Here is a 20,599-nt window from a genome sequence, read left to right on the forward strand (position 1 = left end):
ACACAGAAGAACTGTACAAAAAAGATCTTCATGACCCAGATAATCACGATGGTGTGATCACTGACCTAGAGCCAGACATCCTGGAATGTGAACTCAAGTGGGCCTTAGGAAGCATCACTACGAGCAGAGCTAATGGAGGTGATAGAATTCCAGTTGAGCTTTTTCAAATCCTGAAAGATGATGCGGTGAAAGTGCTGCACTCAATATGCCAGCAAATTTGGAAAACTTATCAGTGGCCACAGGACTGGAAAAGGTCAGTTTTCATTCCAATGCCAAAGAAAGGCAATGCCAAAGAATGCTCAAACTACCGCACAATTGCACTCATCTCACACGGTAGTAAAGTGATGCTTAAAATTCTCCAAGCCAGGCTTCAGCAATACATGAACCATGAAGTTCCAGATATTCAAGCTGAAATGGCAGAGAAACCAGAGATCAAATTGCCAACATTCGCTGGATCATCGAAAAAGCAAGAGAGTTCCAGAAAAACATCTATTTCTGCTTTATTGACTATGCCAAAGCCTTTGACTGTGTGGATCACAATAAACTGTGGAAAATTCTGAAAGAGATGGGCCCACCAGACCACCTGACCTCCTTCTTGAGAAATCTGTATGCAGGTGAGGAAGCAACAGTTAGAACCGGACATGGAACAATAGTCTGGTTCCAAATAGGAAAAGGAGTACATCAAGGCTGTATATTGTCACCCTGCTTATTTAACTTATATGCAGAGTACATCATGAGAAACGCTGGGCTGGATGAAGCACAAGTTGGAATCAAGATTGCTGGGAGAAATATCAATGACCTCAGATATGCAGATGACACCACCCTTATGGCAGAAAGTGAAGAGGAACTAAAAAGTCCCTTGATGAAAGAGAAAGAGGAGAGTGAAAAAGTTGGCGTAAAGCTCAACATTCAGAAAACTAAGATCATGGCATCCAGTCCCATCACTTCATGGCAAATAGATGGGGAAACAGTAGCTGACTTTATTTTTCTTGGCTCCAAAATCACTGCAGATGGTGATTTCAGCCATGAAATTAAAAGACGCTTACTCAAAAGCAGAGATGTTACTTTGCCAACAAAGGTTCGTCTAGTCAAGGCTATGGCTTTTCCTGTGGTCGTGTATGGATGTGAGAGTTGGACTATAAAGAAAGCTAAGCGCTGAAGAATTGATGCTTTTGAACTGTGGTGTTGGAGAAGACTCTTCAGAGTCCTTTGGACTGCAAGGAGATCCAAGCAGTCCATCCTAAAGGAGATCAGTCCTGGGTGTTCATTGGAAGGACTGATGTTGAAGCTGAAACTCCAATACTTTGGCCACCTGATGCTAAGAGCTGACTCATTGGAAAAGACCCGGATACTGGGAGGAATTGGGAGCAGGAGGAAAAGGGGACGACAGGATGAAATGGTTTGATGGCGTCACCGACTCAACGTACATGGGTTTGGGTGGACTCCGGGAGTTGGTGATGGACAGGGAAGCCTGGTGTGCTGCGGTTCATGGGGTCGCAAAGAGTTGGACATGACTGAGTAACTGAACTGAACTGAATATCTTTAGCTAAGTTAGGATAGCAGGCTGACCATACTATGAATGTGTACCTATAGAGTCAGGAATACCTGTTACTTTATCATGTGCTAGAGTTTATTTGTTATAACATCATTCTTTGGAGCATAAATTTTGAATTATACATTTAAGAAATTGCTTATTGCATTTAAGAATATAATCTCAAATTTGCTTGTATTTGTGTTTATTGTATGTATTATTTGCTGCTATTACCATGTATTTAAGCATGAGATCATTTAAAATTTTTCATTTAGTTTCAGTTTAGTTCAGTCATTCAGTCGTGTCCAACTCTTTGCGACCCCATGGACTGCAGCACACCAGGTCTCCCTGTCCTTCACCAACTCCTGGAGTTTACTCAAACTCATATCCATTGAGTTGGTGATGCCATCCAACCATCTCATCCTCTGTTGTCCCCTTCTCCTCCTGCCTTCAGTCTTTCCCAGCATCAGGGTCTTCTCAGATGAGTCAGTTCTTTGCATCAGGTGGCCGAAGTAATGGAGTTTCAACTTCAGCATCAGTCCTTGCAATGATTATTCAGTATTGATTTCCTTTAGGATGGACTGGTTGGATCTCCTTGTAGTCCAAGGGACTCTCAAGAGTCTTCTCCAACACCACAGTTCAAAAGCATCAATTCTTTGGAGCTCAACTTTGTTTATGGTCCAACTCTCACATCCATACATGACTATTGGAAAAACCATAGCCTTGATTAGACAGACCTTCATTAGCAAAGTAATGTTTCTGCTTTTTAATATGCTGTCTAAGTTGATCATAATTTTCCTTCCAAGGAGTAAGCGTCTTTTAATTTCATGGCTGCAGTCACCATCTGCAGTGATTTTGGAGCCCAAAAAAATAGTCTGTCACTGTTTCCACTGTTTCCCCATCTATTTGCCATGAAGTGATGGGACCAGATGCCATGATCTTAGTTTTCTGAATGTTGAGCTTTAAGCCAACTTTTTCACTCTCTTCTTTCACTTTCCTCAAGAGGCTCTTTACTGTACTCCATTACAAATGGCTAAGTAATAACCAGAATAAAAAAGACTATGAGATCTAATTAGTGTATCTGTTAGTACAAGTTATATACTATGTGATACCTGTATGTACATAGGTTGTCATGTAGCAACTAAGCATAGTTTATAAATTAAATGTATTATAAGTTAATTCTTTTTGTTTGTAGTTGTGTAGCAGGCTAACATTAACTTTTATTAGAATCATTACCATTTCTTAGAAATTCTGTATAGAGGCAAGATATGGGAATTGAGTCTTAAGTTCAAGTCATATCCTGGCTCATTAATTTAGTATTTTAGGCAAGTCCTTTGATCATTTAATCTCTCATTCCATAAATAAATATTTTTATTCAACAGCCCAGTCTGTATATACTTTCCACTCACAGTGGGGAATAAAGACAAACAACTGATGGTAACAAAGTGCGCTAAGTACTGTGATGAGGAAGAGCCATGAATGCACACAACAGCTCTCACCCACTCATTGTATCAGTGCTTCTCCTTTGTAATACTTACCATATTTGTAGGTAATTAGTCAACTGTGTAGTTATTTGTGTCTTTCACCCCAACTGGATGCTCAGCCATAAAAGGGCAAAGACTCTGCCTTGTTTCCTGCAGTATCCCCAGCACTTTGTGGAGTTCTTTGTTTCTAGATGAACTCATAAATATTTTTTGAAAAAAAAGGAAAGGTAGGCATTGCTTATGGAGGAAGTGCTGTCAGTAGAAAGTTAAAGGATGAATAGTAGGTACGCTGGCATAGCAAGCTGGGTGTTGGGAAGGAGTGTTCCAGGCAGAGGGAAGCAGTCTTCCTAGTAGTCCCGGAGGTAAGACAGACAGTGTTCATGGGTACAGAAGTACTGGACTTCCGTCCAGCCTTCAATTTCCTCATCTTTCATCAGAGGCAAAAATAATACCTAGCTCCGGGTTATAAAGAATTAAATGAAATTAGCATATATTTAAGTGCTTTATAAACTATAAAATGGCCTAAGGGTAGAGAATTTGGTTCTTGAAGCATAGCATTTAGAGAAAGGATAATTCCTCTGATTTATGTGGTATCTGGGTTCATCAGTCTGAATCGGCTCCCTTATGATTTAGAAGAAAAATGTATTAATTACTCAGTAAGAATATCTGATGTTTTATTTTTAAAACTTCCCTAAGTCATTTCATTTACATTATATTTTCTTGGCAGTGCTCTTGTCTAGGTGAGATTTTCAACTTTTTAGCTACTAAACCTTTTATTTGGAGAAGTCAGTACGGGTCAGATCGCATGTGAAGTATCATGTTCAGTTCTTTTTTATTTCTTCAAAGTAATTATATTTGCTTATTTCTGGCTGTGCTGGGTCTTTGATACTGAGCACGGACTTTCTCTAGTAGTGGCCAGTGGAGGCTACTCTAGCTGTGGTGTGTGAGCTTCTCATGGCAGTGGCTTCTCTTGTTGCAGAGCACCAGCTTCAGCAGTTAGGGCTCGGTAGTTGTGGCACATGGGCTTAGTTGGCCCACTCAGTGTGTGTAACATTTCCAGACCAGGGATTGAACCTGTGTTTCCCGCATTGGCAGGCAGATTCTCAACCACTGGGCCACTAGGGAAGTCCTTGTGTTCAGTTCTGAGCATTGTGATTTAATAGGAATACTGAAGCACTAAAGTTGGTGTAGAAGAACATCATTCGTATGGTGAAAAACCTAGAAGCTGTATGACTGAAGGGCAGAGGAATATTGAGCTTAAAGAAAAATGAAAGGGAATGTGGGAGATTCCATTTTTGTCCAAATTTGTCATTCTGCTGTAGTAAAATTATACATCCACATCCTTCCATTGCCTTATGATGACTAGATTGTGCTTGCCTATCGCTGACTTTGACCTCAGTCCTGTGACACGAATTGGCCAAATGGCTAATGTAATGTAAGTCACTAACTGGATATAAGTCAGTGACTTAAAAAGCACTTGCATGGTTGGTTCTGCCCTCTTCGGATCTGGGTCATGGACCAGAGAACATGCCCCGTAGTTAATGCCCCTTTAGCCTGGACCACAGAATGAGCGTGTATAAAGCAGACCTGGGCCCAGCCTGCAGTGACAAGCCAACCCAGCTGTACTAGTAACAGAGCTGTCCAGCTGAGCCTGGGCTCACTTGATCAGCCAAAGCATAGTCATCCTCTAGACAAATGAGCATGAGAGTAAATCTTTCTTGTTGAAACCCAGTGAGTTTTTTTTTTTAATTCATTTTACTTTTATCCCCACAGTATTTTGAGTATAATCTCTATAATGTGGCAGTTTGTTAAATGTTTAGACTTTTAAGTGAAAGCACTTGGTGTGCAAAACTATCTCTGCTGCTGCTGCTGCTAAGTCGCTTCAGTCGTGTCTGACTCTGTGCGACCCCAGAGACGGCAGCCCACCAGGCTCCCTGGGATTCTCCAGGCAAGAACACTGGAGTAGGTTGCCATTTCCTTCTCCAGTGCATGAAAGTGAAAAGTGAAAGTGAAGTCTCTCAGTCGTGTCCGACTCTTCTCGACCCCATGGACAGCATCCCACCAGGCTCCTCCGTCCATGGATTTTCCAGGCAAGAGTACTGGAGTGGGGTGCCATTGCCTTGTCCAAAAACTATCTAATAACTACCAATTCCAAAGTGGTAGAGGAACTATTACATTATTAATGATACAGAGAAAGTAATTGACTATAAAGCTTAATCTGCAATTCTTATCTTTTTCTGAATTTGTTAGAGTCTTAATTATAATAAATGATCCCAACTGTCTCTGCTGGTGATACAAGGATACTTCATATACTGTCATTGGCTTTGTCACCAAAGATGTATTTTCATTCTGTGCTTTCTTTACATCAGTAGTGCAATAGTCTTTCCTTCAAGTTGCTCAAATAACTGAAAATGTTAAGGTTATACTTTGTAAATTTCCTCTCCCCAAGCCTTGGCCTGTTGCAGGCTCTAGTAGCCTGTGATACATTATCAAGTGTGCGGAGCCCAGGTGGCCATCTTCAGGGAGAGCTGCTGCTGCTGCTAAGTCGCTTCAGTCGTGTCCGACTCTGTGCAACCCCATAGACGGCAGAGCACAGACAGGCAGTTCAGTGAATTGCGTCAGAGAGTGGCTGAAAGAATGCCACAGCCTGCGGCTCTTCCACGGGTGTCCCCGGTAACCTTCTGAGACACTGACGTCTCCTTGCTCCCGTGGCTGGGAAGAGGCCCTGCTGACCCCTTTGCAGCTCAAGCAGCCTGAAGCCTTGTGCTTCTGTCTCTCCAGGCCTTATATCCTCTTTTATTTATTTATTTGGCTGTGTCTGGTCTTAGTTGTGGCATGTAGGATCTTCAGTCTTCATTGCAGCATGCCAGGATCTTTAGTGGGCAGCATGTGGGATCTAGTTTCCTGACCAGGGATCGAACCTTGGCCCTTTGCATTGGAAATCTTAGCCACTGGGCCACCAGAGAAGTCTGAGGTCTGTGTCATCCTCACATGTGAATTGGTCCTTATTTTCTTTATCTACTGCTGCCTTTAACATTTGGTGCTATGAATAAATAAACATTTATTTATTTGGTGTGTGTTTAGTGTCTTTTTCTTCAATGAATCTTACAGAGTTTTTTTTCATAGCCACGATGACCAGCCATGATAGTACCCTGTAAAGATGATTTGCATTGGGAAAAAGTAGTCTTTTTTTTAAAAATATCATTCAGCGTAGTATCTTCCTTCATTTAGTTCTATAGGAATATTAATTTACCCATGACACCCAATATTAATAATTTGCAAGGAGAAAAAAAAATCCTGTCTTCAGCTTTATTGATGAGCCTGGCCTTCCTGATCCTCTGCAGCGCCATGGCTGGGCCCCTGGCATTTACTGACCTGCTCTGTGCTCACATCTCACCAAGGATTCTCATCAGCACTGGAACCGCTTCTACCAGTTCATCTTCTCCCTCTCCCCTGCTCTGCTAGAGAGAACCACCCTGTTCCCCTCGGGGTGGCTGCATGGCTCGGTTTCTGAGGGAATTGTTCACGTTGCAACACGTCTCATTGGTGTTATCTGAAGTTTTCCAACACTATTCCTGGAACAGGTTTTAGCTCAGTTTCCCCAAACCGCTTTTCTTACATGCATAGATGTTTGGAAATCTTCATGGTTCTTTTAAGGGATTAATCAAGCTTGAGGTTTATTTTAAGAGACGGAGCTATCAGATTTTACCATCTTTTTCATTCTCAAGTTCTTAGCCAAACATTTACTTGAATATTTTCATTTACAAAGATCTTCTTGAATGTTTCTATCTTGAGATTGAAGTGCCTTGTTTCAAATGGTAGGCTGTTTTTCCATTTCTCAGGGGACTTTCTCCTTACATTCACCGAAACAATGATTTACAGTATCCTGGACCTACAAGCATTTCTGGAGGACAGAAGACAGAGGGACAGCGTCTTTAGAGCGGAGTACCTCTGTGGTCTCCCTCATCTCAGCTGAAGCACTTCCATCCTTCCTGTTGCTCAGGCCCAAAAGCTTGGAGTAATCCTGATTCTCCTGTTTTTTCATTAAGTCACATCTAATCCAACTGCAAATGTTACCTCTAACTTCCATTTAAATCTCCATCCAGGTTCTTATGGGCTCGGTTTTGCTTTAGATATGGCTTTAGGAGTGGAAGTTTGAGAGCTGGTTTGGAGCAAGCATTTTAAGAAAAGATAAACCTGATGGTGGGTAAGGTAAACCTGCAGCCATTCCAGGGCAATATCAGATGTGGGAAGGTCCTAGTTAATTTCATGAAGTCAGTGAAGCAGTCATACAAAGTATTTTTTAAATTAATTTATTTTTAATCAAAGGATAATTGCTTTACAACATGCAAAGTATTAATAGAACCCTGAGAGCCCACACACACTGAATTAGGAACTTGTACCCCAGGTTCCTATAAGCACTGCCTTACACCCTACGTGCCAATGGCAGCTCTGGCCAGTGAGTTTGGCGTGGTTTCTTATGCAGCATTTTTGTGACAATAGTTGAGCTATAACAGGGAGTTTCAGGTATTTTTAATGTGCCACATATGGGAAAAAAGAGTTGACTTTTGGTTCTTCAAAGAACCTTCCTAGGCTTCTTAAGAAGCAGGAGCTGGTAAAAGATTTCTCAGCCTTGTTACTATTGGTCTTTGGAGTTCTTTGTTGGGGCGGTGGCGGGGGCTGTCTTGTGTATTGTAGGATGTTCAACAGCATCCCTGGCTTCTGTCTACTAGAAGCCAGAAGTACCCCACCCGCAGTGTGGCAACCAAAAATGTCTACAGACATTGACAGGTGACCTCTGGGGGCAAAATCACCCCACTTGAGATTCACCAAATTAAAAGGCCAGATTTGGGTTCAGTTTGAGAAGAGACTTTCCCATAGTGACTGTTGTGATGAAATAAGCTTCTAAACTGGGAGTAATTGGAAGTGGACCCTGTGTGGGATCTGCTTTTTCATTGCACAGGGGACTGGATCAGACAGCATTTAAGGGGCTTCCCAACGCTGACTCTCCACACTGATTGGAGGAGAGAATTTCATCATTTGTCACCATCTGCTCTGGGGCTTGTCAGCATAACATTGTTTCCTTGGCAGTCTGTTCAGCTCGTGAATGTCCTTCAGGAGCATTTTCATAAATCTGAAATGATATTTCATAGTGTTATATTGTTTATATTCAGATTGCTTTCAGGACATTTTCTTTTTGATCTGGTTGGTATTAAGGGCTAGTACTATGCCTTTCTTATGGCTATATGAGATGGCGTTCAAAATGTCTTATTTTAATGTGGGAGAATGTTACTTGGTTAGTAATAAATGTACATTTATATTACAATAAACTAGATAACAGAATTCTGTTACAGTTTTTAAAGCAAAAATGTAAAGTTAAATCCTTATTACTGGAAAAGCATTTTCAAAAGCACTAGATGTGTTCTGGGGTCTGACTTGGGCTAGGTCACTAGAGATCTCTCCAGGATCTGGCGAGTTTCTGCAACCAGGAAGGAAAGAGGAGAGGCTGTCACTTTGCAGAACCTTGATGCGCCAGACCCTTCTCTTACTGGGGAAGAGAAATCAGGAGCCCTTTAGTAATCACACCGTGGCTCTGGGCAGCTGAGTTTGAGCCTTGGCTTTGGGAAGTCCTCCTCTGCCTGTTGTTGCCACCACCCAGCAGCAGCAGCCTGTGGCGCTCTCTAGCCTGGTTATAGACATTCTCTGAAGTTGGCAGGGGAAGCCAGATAGCTGTTTCCATGCTAGTATTAGAATCAGTAGCTATATTAGGCTGTTGTCTGTAAGGACAGAAAAGTAGATACTGGGAATGAGGGAGAGAGGGACAAGCATGAAAATGAAGATAGTTATGAGTTTGTGTGCTGGAAAGCTTGGGCTGTGTTCAGCAAGGATTGATGAACCAAATAGTAAATGTAGCCTCTTAGAGATAACACTGAAACATTTTCTTTAGAAATAGGTTGGATTGAAACATTCTCTACCAAGAGAATGTGTAAAAGGTTATTAGAAGAGGAAGTCCATTATCAAACTAGCAAGCTAAAAACAAAACAAAACTAGAAAGCTATAGTTTCACAAACAGATGTACAATACTTCTTAGCACTCTTCAGCTTTCTGATTGATGTTCCCAAATATTAGAAATTACGGAAGCTCTTTTTATTAATCTGGATTATAAAAGCACATAATTTTGATATTCTTATAGTTAACTTAGAAAAGTATTTTTTCGTTAAAAAAAAATATTTAATTTGGCTGTGCCAGGTCTTATTTGCAGCACTCAGGATCTTCAATCGTCACTGTGGCATCAGGACCTTTAGTGGTGTCATGTGGGATCTAGTTCCCTGATCAGGGATTGAACCCGGGGCCCCCTGCATTGGGAGCGCATAGTCTTAGCCACTGGACCACCAGGAAAGTCTTGAAATTTTTTTTAACTTTTAAGAGTATTAGAACAAAGCAATGGGGATTCCCTGGTGGTCCAGTGGTTAGGACTCTGAGCTTCCACTGCAGGTTTCCTGGGTTCAGTCCCTAGTTGGGGAACTAAGATCCTGCGTGTTGTGTGGTAAGGCAAAAAAAAAAAAGCTAAATTTTAGAATTAGATTCATTGATTCATTGAAGGACTTTTAGAATTTTGTATCTTTAGGAACATGACATGAGAAAGGTTTAGTAAATAAAAGACAGTACCCTGCTGCTGCTGCTGCTGCTAAGTTGCTTCAGTCGTGTCCGACTCTGTGCGACCCCTTAGATGGCAGCCCACCAGGCTCCCCCGTCCCTGGGATTCTCCAGGCAAGAACACTGGAGTGGGTTGCCATTTCCTTCTCCAGTGCATGAAAGTGAAAATTAAAAGTGAAGTCGCTCAGTCGTGTCCGACTCTTCGAGACCCGATGGACTGCAGCCTACCAGGCTCCTCCGCCCGTGGGATTGTCCAGGCAAGAGCACTGGAGTGGGGTGCCATCACCTTCTCCAGACAGTACCCTAGTGATACTATTAACAAATCTTCATTTCTAATTGTAGTTAATTCCATTTACTATAGAGAAGTATCAAAATAGTGTGTATGTAGCTCTAGCTACATGTATATGACAGAATCATTTTAGATATTCAGGTCTCAGTTTCTGTTGGACCTCTAACCAATTAGGAAAAACAAATCCCAGTAATCTAAGCAGCACATTGTAATAGTAAAGGCTTATGACCATAGAAGCCATCTAATAATAGAAACTCAGTTCAATTCAGTCACTCAGTCATGTCTGATTCTTTGCGACCCCATGAACCGCAGCATATACCAGGCCTCCCTGTCCATCACCAACTCCCGGAATTTACTCCAACTCATGTCCATTGAGGAGAAGGCAATGGCACCCCACTCCAGTACTCTTGCCTGGAAAATCCCATGGATGGAGGAGCCTGGTAGGCTGCAGTCCATGAGGTCGCTAAGAGTCGGACACGACTGAGCGACTTCATTTTGACTTTTCACTTTGATGCATTGGAGAAGGAAATGGCAACTCACTCCAGTATTCTTGCCTGGAGAATCCCGAGGACAGGGGAGCCTGGTAGGCTGCCGTCTATGGGGTCGCACAGAGTCGGACACGACTGAACCGACTTAGCAGCAGCAGCGTGTCCATTGAGTAGGTGATGCCATTCAACCATCTCATCCTCTGTTGTCCCCTTCTCTTCCTGCCTTCAATATTTCCCAGAATCAGGGTCTTTTCCAGTGAGTCAGTTCTTTGCATCAGGTGGCCAAAGTATTGGAGTTTCAGCTTCAGCATCAGTCCTTCCAATGAATATTCAGGACTGATTTCCTTTAGGATTGACTGCTTGGATCTCCTTGCAGTCCAAGGGACTCTCAAGAGTCTTCTCCAACACCACAGTTCAAAACCGTCAATTCTTTGGCACTCATCTTTCTTTATAGTCCAGTTCTCAATTCCATACCTGACCACTGGAAAAACCATAGCCTTGACTAGACGGACCTTTGTTGGCAAAGTAATGTCTCTGCTTCTTAATATGCTGTTTAGGTTGGTCATAACTTTTCTTCCAGAGAGCAAGCGTCTTTTACTTTCATGGCTGCAGTCACCATCTGCAGTGATTTTGGAGCCCCCAAAAATAAGATCAGCCACTATTTCCCTGTCTGGCTCCAAATATAAAGTCTGTCACTGTTTCCCCGTGTATTTGCCATGAAGTGATGGGACCAGATGCCATGATCTTAGTTTTCTGAATATTTGGGCTTTAAGCCAACTTTTTCACTTTCCTCTTTCACATTCATCAAGAGGGTCTTCAGTTCTTCTTCGCTTTCTGCCATAAGGGTGGTGTCATCTGCGTATCTGAGCTTATTGATATTTCTCAGGGGAATCTTGATTCCAGCTTGTGTTTCATCCAGTCCAGCATTTCTCATGAGGTACCCTGCATATAAATTAAATAAGCAGGGTGACAATATAAAGCCTTGATGTACTCCTTTCCTGATTTGGAACTGCTGCTGCTAAATCGCTTCAGTCGTGTCCAACTCTGTGCGACCCCATAGACAGCAGCCCACCAGGTTCCCCCGTCCCTGGGATTCTCCAGGCAAGAATACTGGAGTGGGTTGCCATTTCCTTCTCCAGATTTGGAACTAGTGCTAGCTAAATAAATAAGCCATCAAATAGGAATACCAGTGTTTTAATAAATGTCTGAGAGATCCTGTTTAGGTATTGTGTTAATAAAACATAGTAAACTGAAAAAAATGGGCTTGTTTTCTGAAAAGGAAGTTCCTTGGGACTGTGTTTTATCCTCTGGGATAGCCCTGTTGCCTGGCCATGTGCTTAGTCGCTCAGTCATGTCTGACTCTTTGCGACCCCATGGACTGTAGCCCTCCAAGCTCTTCTGTTGATGGAATTCTCCAAGCAGGAATACTGGAGTGGGTTGCCATTCCTTCCTCCAGGGGGTCTTCCCAACCCAGGGATCGAACCCAGGTGTCCTGCATTGCAGGCAGATTCTTTACCATCTGAGTCACCAGGGAAGCCTGGCCCGTAGTAGGTGCTAATAAATCTTTGTATGGATTAATAAAAGAGAAGGGAAGAAAGTAAATGTAAGAGTAATACTCCAGTGTTAGATGAAGAAGAAATCCACAGGAGTGAAGGAGTGCATATTTAAAGTGTTTTATTCACTTATTTTTGGCTGTGCTGGGTCTTTGTTGCTGTGCTCGGGCTTTCTCTAGTTGCAGCAAACGGGGGGCGAACGGGGGCTGCTCTTCCTGTGGTGCTCAGCTTCTCATTCTGGTGGCCACTCTCGTTTTGGAGCACAGGCTTTCGAGTGCACAGACTTCAGTAGCGGCAGCCCATGGACTTAGTTGCTCCACAGCATGTGGAATCTTCCTGGACCAGGGATCAAACCCATGTCCCCTGCGTTGGTTCTTTACCATTGGACCACCAAGACAGTCTGAGAATACGTTTTAAAACATAGTCAGGTACCCAGGAAGCTTGGGTACATGTGATAATTGCTTGCTGCTTTGCTTCACTTTCCAACGTGTTAGTGCAACTCACTAAATTGAAGGTCCTGGCTTATATTCATCTTTGAATCTAGACAACATAGCACATAGTAATCGTCATTTATTGAAAAACTACGGTTTGCAAAGCACTGTTCTTCCCTACACAACAGCCTGGGGCATTATTTGCATTTTGGAAATAAAGGACACAAGCTCGGGGGAGTTGGATCGCTCGCCCGAAGGCACACTGCGGGGCCAGGATCCCAGCTGAGGGCTGTGCGGCCCTAGAGCCATAGGCATCGTCCCCAGGCAGACTCTCTAGGCGCTCAGTAACTGTGTGTGGAGTGCAAAAACAGAGGAGGCATCAGGATGACGTCATTAAGGGGATGGCATTGAGCTAGGTGTTAAATAGAAGTAAGATTTAGGTGGGGTGAAAAGGGCAGGGTGGTGGCGAGGGGTAGAGGATTCAGGCGAAAGGGACAGCCAATTAAAAAAATGAGAACATAGAGGCACAGAGAGAGTATATGTAGGACTTCTGGTTTCCTACCAAGTAGGATGTGTTTGAAGATGAGTAGAGGATAGTAGTTTGGGTCTAGGTTGCAGAGGGCCTTGGATGCTAACCTGAGATGCTTGGACTTTACTTTAGAGACAGAGTCAGTCCATCAGAGAGAATTTTTATCAGGAAAGAGCCTTGCATGCAGAAATACTCACCTAGAATTTGGAAGAAAGTTCAAGGCTAGTGATTCCTTGAGAATGCTTGTCTGAAACAGAGTAATGCTCTTTTGGATGAGAATGAACTAAAAAGTCCATAAGTAAGAGCATTTTCGAGGTATCTGAACTCTCAGACTTGACCATAGGAAGATGATTGGCTGGTTTCAATATTCGTGGTAATGTGTAGAGGAGAGGGCAAATAGAGCTGTCAAACAAAAGATAAAGCAGGAGGCTGCAAATAAGAGTGTTCTGGAGTCTTAAGAATTACTAGTTGGAAGACCCAGATTTGTAGTCTTACAAGAATGGGTAGTCTTGAAAGAAAGTCCCACGGAAGAAATAGAGTCGGGCCTAATAAGACAAAAGGCTATGAGGTTGTTAAAAGTTGAGTGGTAAGAACTGTGATGGACATAAGTTAGAAAATATTTGTCCTTAAGGAATCACATGTTGTTTTAGGGTAGTGGTCCATTAAGTGGGTAGACTCTCGTGAGTTATTCTAGGGTAAGGGTTTAAGAAGTGTCTTGAGTTTCTGGCAGGTTTATGACTTCATCAGGTAAAAATATCAGATTCCATCTCAGCTAAGCTATGCCTAAGTCACACTTCCTTAATGGCCGCCTGGCTCTATTTAGAGAGTTCTATTAGCAACACTGACTCCATTTTGATCTTCCTTTCACATAGCTGATGAACAGATGACTCATTAGTGGTGTCATTGCTTTCTCTTGACACTTGATTGACATGTAGGCTTTAGAAAAGCCTTAGAGTATGAACGTCTGTGTCTGTGAATCACAGTTTCTACTCTGGTCTTTTCTGACATAAAATGAACTACTGGGTGCTTTCAGTTGTCTCAACTCTATACACTGTCACACAGCCAGGCATCTATATCTTCAGGGAAACTGCCCTTTCAAGGATCATCAGTGGGATTAAAATAAATCACTTTAGTTTAGTCTGCTATTGTTCCAAAGTTGTTTTTTTTTTCTATCCCCCTTCTCCTGTAAAGTATTTCTCATTATTTGCTGAAACACTCTCACTAGATGTAACAAATTGCTTTCCTCCAACCTCAACAGTTATGTCTCTGTGATAATTTGCCTTTTGACTTCGTATAACTGAAATATGGGCATTTTCTCACAATGTGCTTTTCCCCCACTCAACATTATTTTCTTGAGACCATTATAGAACATGTAAGTATTCCACTGTGTGAATACACCACAGTTTATTCATTCTGGTTTATTCATCCTGATTATTCATTCTGGTTTATTCATTCATCCCCACGTTGAAGCTTTCAGAATATCCAGAACTTGCTTTCTCTCTCTCTTTTTGGCCATACCTCATGGCTTGTGAAATTTAGTTCTCCAACAAGGGATCGAACCCCGTCCCTTGGCAGTGAGAACACAGAGTCCTAACCACTAGATGGCCAAGGAGTTCCTGAAACTTGCTCATTTTAAGTAAAAAATCTCCAGGATGCAGGACACACACATACATGCGTGCACACACACAGTATTCCATAGAAAAACCTGTGTGTACTGATCGGATTCAGTTTCCATTGCTTAAGAAGAATCTTAGATGATTATTGCAATTTCTAATATTTTTATTCTCCCACTGGCCTTAAAAAAAGATCCAAGAAGAAATTCCACTTTAATGAGAAGACTTGTTTAAATCAAAGACACTTGTTTTAATTTAGAAAAGTTTCTTGGGGGCCTCACTGGTGGTCCAGTGGTAGACACCCTCTGAGCATCCAGTGCAGGGGGCATGGATTCAATCCCTGATCAGGGAACTAAGATCCCACACATCTTGTTGTGTGGCCAAAAAAAAAAAAGTTTCTTGATTAGTGGAAAAAAAAAAAAAAGCTTCTTGATTAGTACAGAAGGCCAACTTGGAAAAGCTGAGTATATATCAGAGTAATTTTATTTTGTTCCTAAGAGAAACTCCTTGAAAGCCAGATCCAGGTTGACTGTTTGACCGGTTCACATTCTAGGTGAGAAGCTGCTGCAGAGCTGGCCCCTGGTTCAGAAATGTTGCTTTCAGAATTACTGTTCACGCGAATGTTGTGGCAGGGTCCTCTGTCACTTGTGGGTGAACCCTCACACTAGTGCGGGGCACCCCAAGAGCCTGCGTCCAAGGGCGTGTTCAGTGGACTTTGGGGTCTGCTCACCTGCGACTGGGCACTAATGCTTGCCTGTCTTCCAGCTTTCATGACACTGGTGATCACGCTGCTGCACGTGTTCTGGGGCATCGTGTTTTTCGATGGCTGTGAGAAGAAGAAGTGGTATACCCTTCTTGTAGTTCTTCTCTCCCATCTGCTGGTGTCAGCCCTGGTGAGTATTGCAAATCTGCTCGAACTGGGTTTTGGAGCTTTAAGTCCACACATCTGAAGTGATAGATTCCACTCTAAGTGAAATACACTCTCGTGGGATAATGAGGAAATTCAGAAAAAGTCATTTAAAACAATGAGTGAATGATAGATTAAATCATCCAAGTCTTACTATAGAAAGATAACTATTAATTTGTTGGTTGATCTCATAAACTATTTCTTTTTGGTAGTTGTCTTCTTTTAATTAAGTTAGTCAAACCTGAAATAGTCTTGCATTATGCTTATGTTATGGAACACATTTTAAGCAATTTCTACATTATTATGGATCCTTTTAATATTTACATTTTAATAGCTTTTTATATCATTACATAAAATTATAGTTTGCTTAACTGATCATTTGTTTTTCTACTTTTGGTTATTAGAAAGCTGTTTTGAATTGAACATCATTGTATATGAAACTTTTTCAATATGTTGTTCAGATTCTAATGAATGGAGTTAGGAAGTCAAATCGAATACTGTATAGCACAGGGAACTATATCCAATCTCCTGGGACAAACCATAATGAAAGAGAATATTTTAAAAATGTATATATGTGTATAAACTGAGTCACTTTGCTGTACAGCAGAAATTGGCACAAATCAACTATTCAGTTTTTTTTAATGTCAAAAATAAATAAATAAAATAAAAACCTGTCTGCAGCTTGAGGGAAAAAAAAGACTTCAGACAAACTCAAAAGACAATTTAAGGATTTCCTTGGTGGTACAGTGGATATGACGGAGAGGGCGGTGGCACCCCACTCCAGTACTCTTGCCTGGAAAATCCCATGGAGCCTGCTGGGCTGCAGTCCATGGGGTCATTAGAGTCGGACACGACTGAGTGACTTCACTTTCACTTTTCACTTTCATGCATTGAAGAAGGAAATGGCAACCCACTCCAGTGTTCTTGCCTGGAGAATCCCAGGGACAGGGGAGCCTGGTGGGCTATATGTATGTATAAGACAGTGGGCCGTCTATGCGGTCACACAGAGTCGGACATGACTGAAGCAACTTAGCAGCAGCAACAGTGGATACGAACCTGTCTGCCAATGCAGGGGACACAGGTTCGATCTCTGGTCTGGAAAGATTCTGCATGCCAAGAGCAACTAAAGCCTGTGCACAATTACTGAGCCCTGCTGTAGGGCCTGCAAGCCACAACTACTGAAGCCCGAGTACCTAGAACCCTTGCTCTGCAACAAGAGAAGCCACCGCAGTGAGAAACCTGTGCACCGCCACGAATAGTAGTCCCTGATCTTCACAACTAGAGAAAGCTCGAGTGCAGTAATGAAGACCTAGTACCATCACAAATAAATTAATTAATTAATTTTTAAAGAGATAATTTAATCTGTGTTAGAAAGCATTATATACAAGAACTCACTTTCTAGATTTTTAATAAAATTTTATCCAAAAAAAATTTAATATGTCACTTTCGTGCAAATTAGAAAAAGGATTTCCTTCCTCAAGATACTTTACTTTTGGGAAGAACTATAACTATGCTAATTTTGTTAGGACGAGACAGTTCATCGCTGTCGCCCAGAAAAATGGCATAATAAATATTGGGAACTTCCTTGATGGTCCAGTAATTAAGACTTTGACTTCCAATGCACGGGATGCCAGTTCAATCTCTGATCCTCTGATCGGGAGTTAAGATCCCACATGGCTGGAGGCCAAAAAACCAAAATATATAAAAGGAACAATACTGTAACAAATTCAATAAAAACCTTAAAATGGTCCACATCAAAAAAAGCTCTTAATATTAAAATCTAAAAAAATTATATATATATATATATTAAAGCCCTTGAGGCAGATTGCTAAAATTCTCTCCAAAAGGGTTATACTATTGTTAATCATTCTGATTAATATCAAGAGTGCCTGGGACTTCCCTGGCCGTCCAGTGGTTAAGACTCCAAGTTTCCAATGCAGGGGGCTCAGGTTTGATCCCTGGTTAGGGAACTAAGATCCCACCCACATGCCACATGGCCAAAAAAATGTGAAACCCCCTCCCAAAGAGTACCCATCTTAATCCCTCCTCACTGGTATTAAAATGCCAGTTTTCAAAAGAAAGTTGAAAAGGATACTTGACTAGGTGTATTTTTAAAGCACTGTTTAATGCTTTGGTCTGATTTTAATCATAACTTGTCATATACTTAGAATGATCCCAGCCATTGCCTCATCTAGACCGTCATCATTTCTCACCTAAAGTATTCAAAAGTTCCTTCTGATGGTGTCCTGCTTCATGTTTCTTTCTTCTCCATCCATTTAGAGTTCATATCAAGTTTTCTTATACTGGACTCTGCTCTCTCACCCATCTAAAGAACAGTCTTCTTGCCTTCCCTACCTAAAACATTTCAGTCATACTAAAGTTACCCTTAATATGATGGCAGCTGCTGCTGCTGCTGCTAAGTCGCCTCAGTTGTGTCTGACTCTGTGCGACCCCACAGATGGCAGCCCACCAGGCCCCTCCATCTCTGGGATTCTCCAGGCAAGAATACTGGTGTGGGTTGCCATTTCCTTCTCCAATGCATGCATGCATGCTAAGTCGCCTCAGTTGTGTCTGACTCTGTGCGACCCCATAGATGGCAGCCCACCAGGCTCCTCTGTCCATGGGATTCTCTAGGCAAGAATACTGGAGTGGGTTGCCGTGTCCTTCTCCAATGATGACAACTATGTAAAGTCAAATCTTCATGGAAAAATAATTGGAGAGAGAATGCATTAAAGTATTAACAGTTTTCATCTCTGGATGGGTTCTTTTATTCTTTATGATTTTCAACATGTTCCAAAGTTTCTACTGTATATACTTTAATAGTCAGAAAGGAAATAGCAAGAAAAAGCCAATGTCCTTCTTATGGATCCAGTCCACCATTCATTCATTCAGCAAATAGTGCCTTCTGTATTACAGACACTGTTCTAGATGAGCAAAACAATTTACAGGAAAAAAAAAAAAAAACTGTGCCTTTACTATCTAGTGGATAGAGAGACAATAAGCAATAGACATAATAAAACGAAATATGTTAGAAATTGATTGGTGCTGTGAGAAAAAAGGGAAAGTAGAGTGGGTTCAAAGGGCTCAAGGGACCTCCCTGGTGGTCCAGTGGGGAAGACTCTTTGCTCCCATTGTAGGGGACTTGGATTCGATTCCTGGTCAGCGAACTAGATCTCACATGATACAACTAAGACCCAGTACAGCCAAAATAAGTAATTAAAAAAAAAAAGATTCTAGATTGTAGGGGCTGGGGATGTTGAATTTTCAAACTAGGTAGTTCAAAGTCAGCTTCATTGTGAAGGTGACATTTAAGCAAAGAAGTGAAGTTGGTGATGTGGCTGTCTGGAGAAGGAACATGACAGACTGAACAGCTAGTGGCAAAGTCCTAAGACTAACATGCTTGGCACGTTTATGGAAGCGAGAGTGGCCAGAACCATGAGCCAGGGGAAGTTAGTAGGAGATACTGTCACAGATTTGAAATTGGGGATGGAAGTCATGGTTGGAAATGGGAACCATATCTAGATAATGCAAGGCTTGGGCTTTTAGCCTTAGTGAAATGGATTCCTGTAGGGTGTTGGATACAGGGACTTGATTTGAATCACGTTTTAAAAGGCTCACTTTGACTGCTGTTTTCAGAGTAGACTGTAACAGGGGAAGAAATTAAATCATCAAGAGAAGGATGGGGACACCTTGGGTGAGATAGCAATGGAGACAATGAGAAATGTTCAGATTCAGGACATGTTTCTGATAGTAGAGCTAATAGCTGTTTCCTGACAGACTGGATAACGCTAGGGAGAGAAAGAGGAGCCAAGGACATCTTCAAAATTTTGAGCCTGGGCAACTCAAAGGATGGAGTTGCCATCAGCTGGGATGGAGAAGCTTGTGAGGGAGAGCAGGAGTCCTCTTTGGTCCTGGTACCTTGGAGGTGCCTGTTGGACATCCAAGGTGGGTATCTGGATGAAAAAGTCTGGAGTTTGGGAGAGAAATCCAAGCTTAAAAAGGTCATTACAGGGAGTGAGTCTAAGCAGACGAGAGAAGAGGCCAGAGGACTAAGCCCTGGGGCATTCCAACCTTGAGGCTGGGGCAAGAGCAGAACCCAGCCACGGAGACTGAGAAGGAGCAACTTAGTGACGTAGGAAGAGAACCAGGAGTCAGGTGTCCTGAAGCTAAGTGTATTAAGGAAGAGAGAGTGATGGGTTGTAGCAGAGGCCAGTGGAATAAAACCCAGACCTCTTCGTTTGACATAAGCCTGTTACTGAATCTTACTGGTGCTAAACTTAGCTCTTGCTGCTCCCCATAGTTCATATCATACACTCTATCTGAACTGACCCAGTGTGGCTCACAGGTTGTTCATGCTGTAATATCTGCAGTGATGGGTCTCCCCCCTAACCTAGGTCAGCTTAGAAAACTGTTCATTTCATGTGAGGCCTTCCTGGAAAAGGTGCACATTTCTGAAAGCACTATCCTAGCCCCTTTTTATAGCTGTGTTATAACCCTTCTCCCTGGCCAGCATTATTTTATTTGATACAGCTTTTACATCTACGTCTCCAATTAGGGTTTGATCATCAAGGATGGGATCTTGTCAATCTTTGTATCCTGAATCCCTGGCACATAGGAGATGGCCAGTAACTATTGTTGAATATTGAAAAGTTTATATTATTCTCTCTGATGATTGAAAAGAACCCAGAAAATTTGAAAGATTACATACCAAAATGTTAACAATAGTTGTCTCTGAATGACAGATTTCAGAAAAAGTTTTAAGTTTTATGAATACAGCACATGTACAGTAAAGTATATGAATCAAAAGTGTACATCTTTTTTTTTTTTTTCTAATCTTTGGGCTTCACTGAGCAGCATGTGGGATCTTATTTCCCCAACCATGGATCAAACCCACGCCCCCTGCATTGGAAGCGCAGAGTCTTAACCACTAGACCACCCAGGTCCAGTGTGTGCATCTTGATGAATTTTCCCAGTGTGAACACACCAATGTCACTCAAACCCAAATGAAAGCTAAAACATCTGCTGCCATGAGCTTCCTGGTGCTACTTCACTGCTCCCCGCCCCCCACACCCCTCCAGGGATAACCACGGTCCTGACTTCTGACTCGATACCTTGCC

The 20,599-nt window shown here is 42.1% G+C and overlaps 1 protein-coding gene across 2 annotated transcripts in view; it reads left to right on the top strand.

Annotated features, from left to right (window-relative positions):
• APH1B (aph-1 homolog B, gamma-secretase subunit) overlaps positions 1 to 20,599 on the top strand; it is a 42,321-nt gene that overhangs the window by 13,924 nt on the left and 7,798 nt on the right. For both annotated transcript variants that reach the window (XM_070378047.1, XM_005894554.2), the window contains one exon: positions 15,341 to 15,468. In XM_070378047.1, coding sequence (XP_070234148.1) covers positions 15,341 to 15,468 — 128 coding nt within the window. The remainder of the gene's footprint in view (positions 1 to 15,340; positions 15,469 to 20,599) is intronic.

The sequence above is a fragment of the Bos mutus genome, chromosome 10 (genome assembly GCF_027580195.1).
Source record: "Bos mutus isolate GX-2022 chromosome 10, NWIPB_WYAK_1.1, whole genome shotgun sequence".
Taxonomy (NCBI): Eukaryota; Metazoa; Chordata; class Mammalia; order Artiodactyla; family Bovidae; genus Bos; species Bos mutus.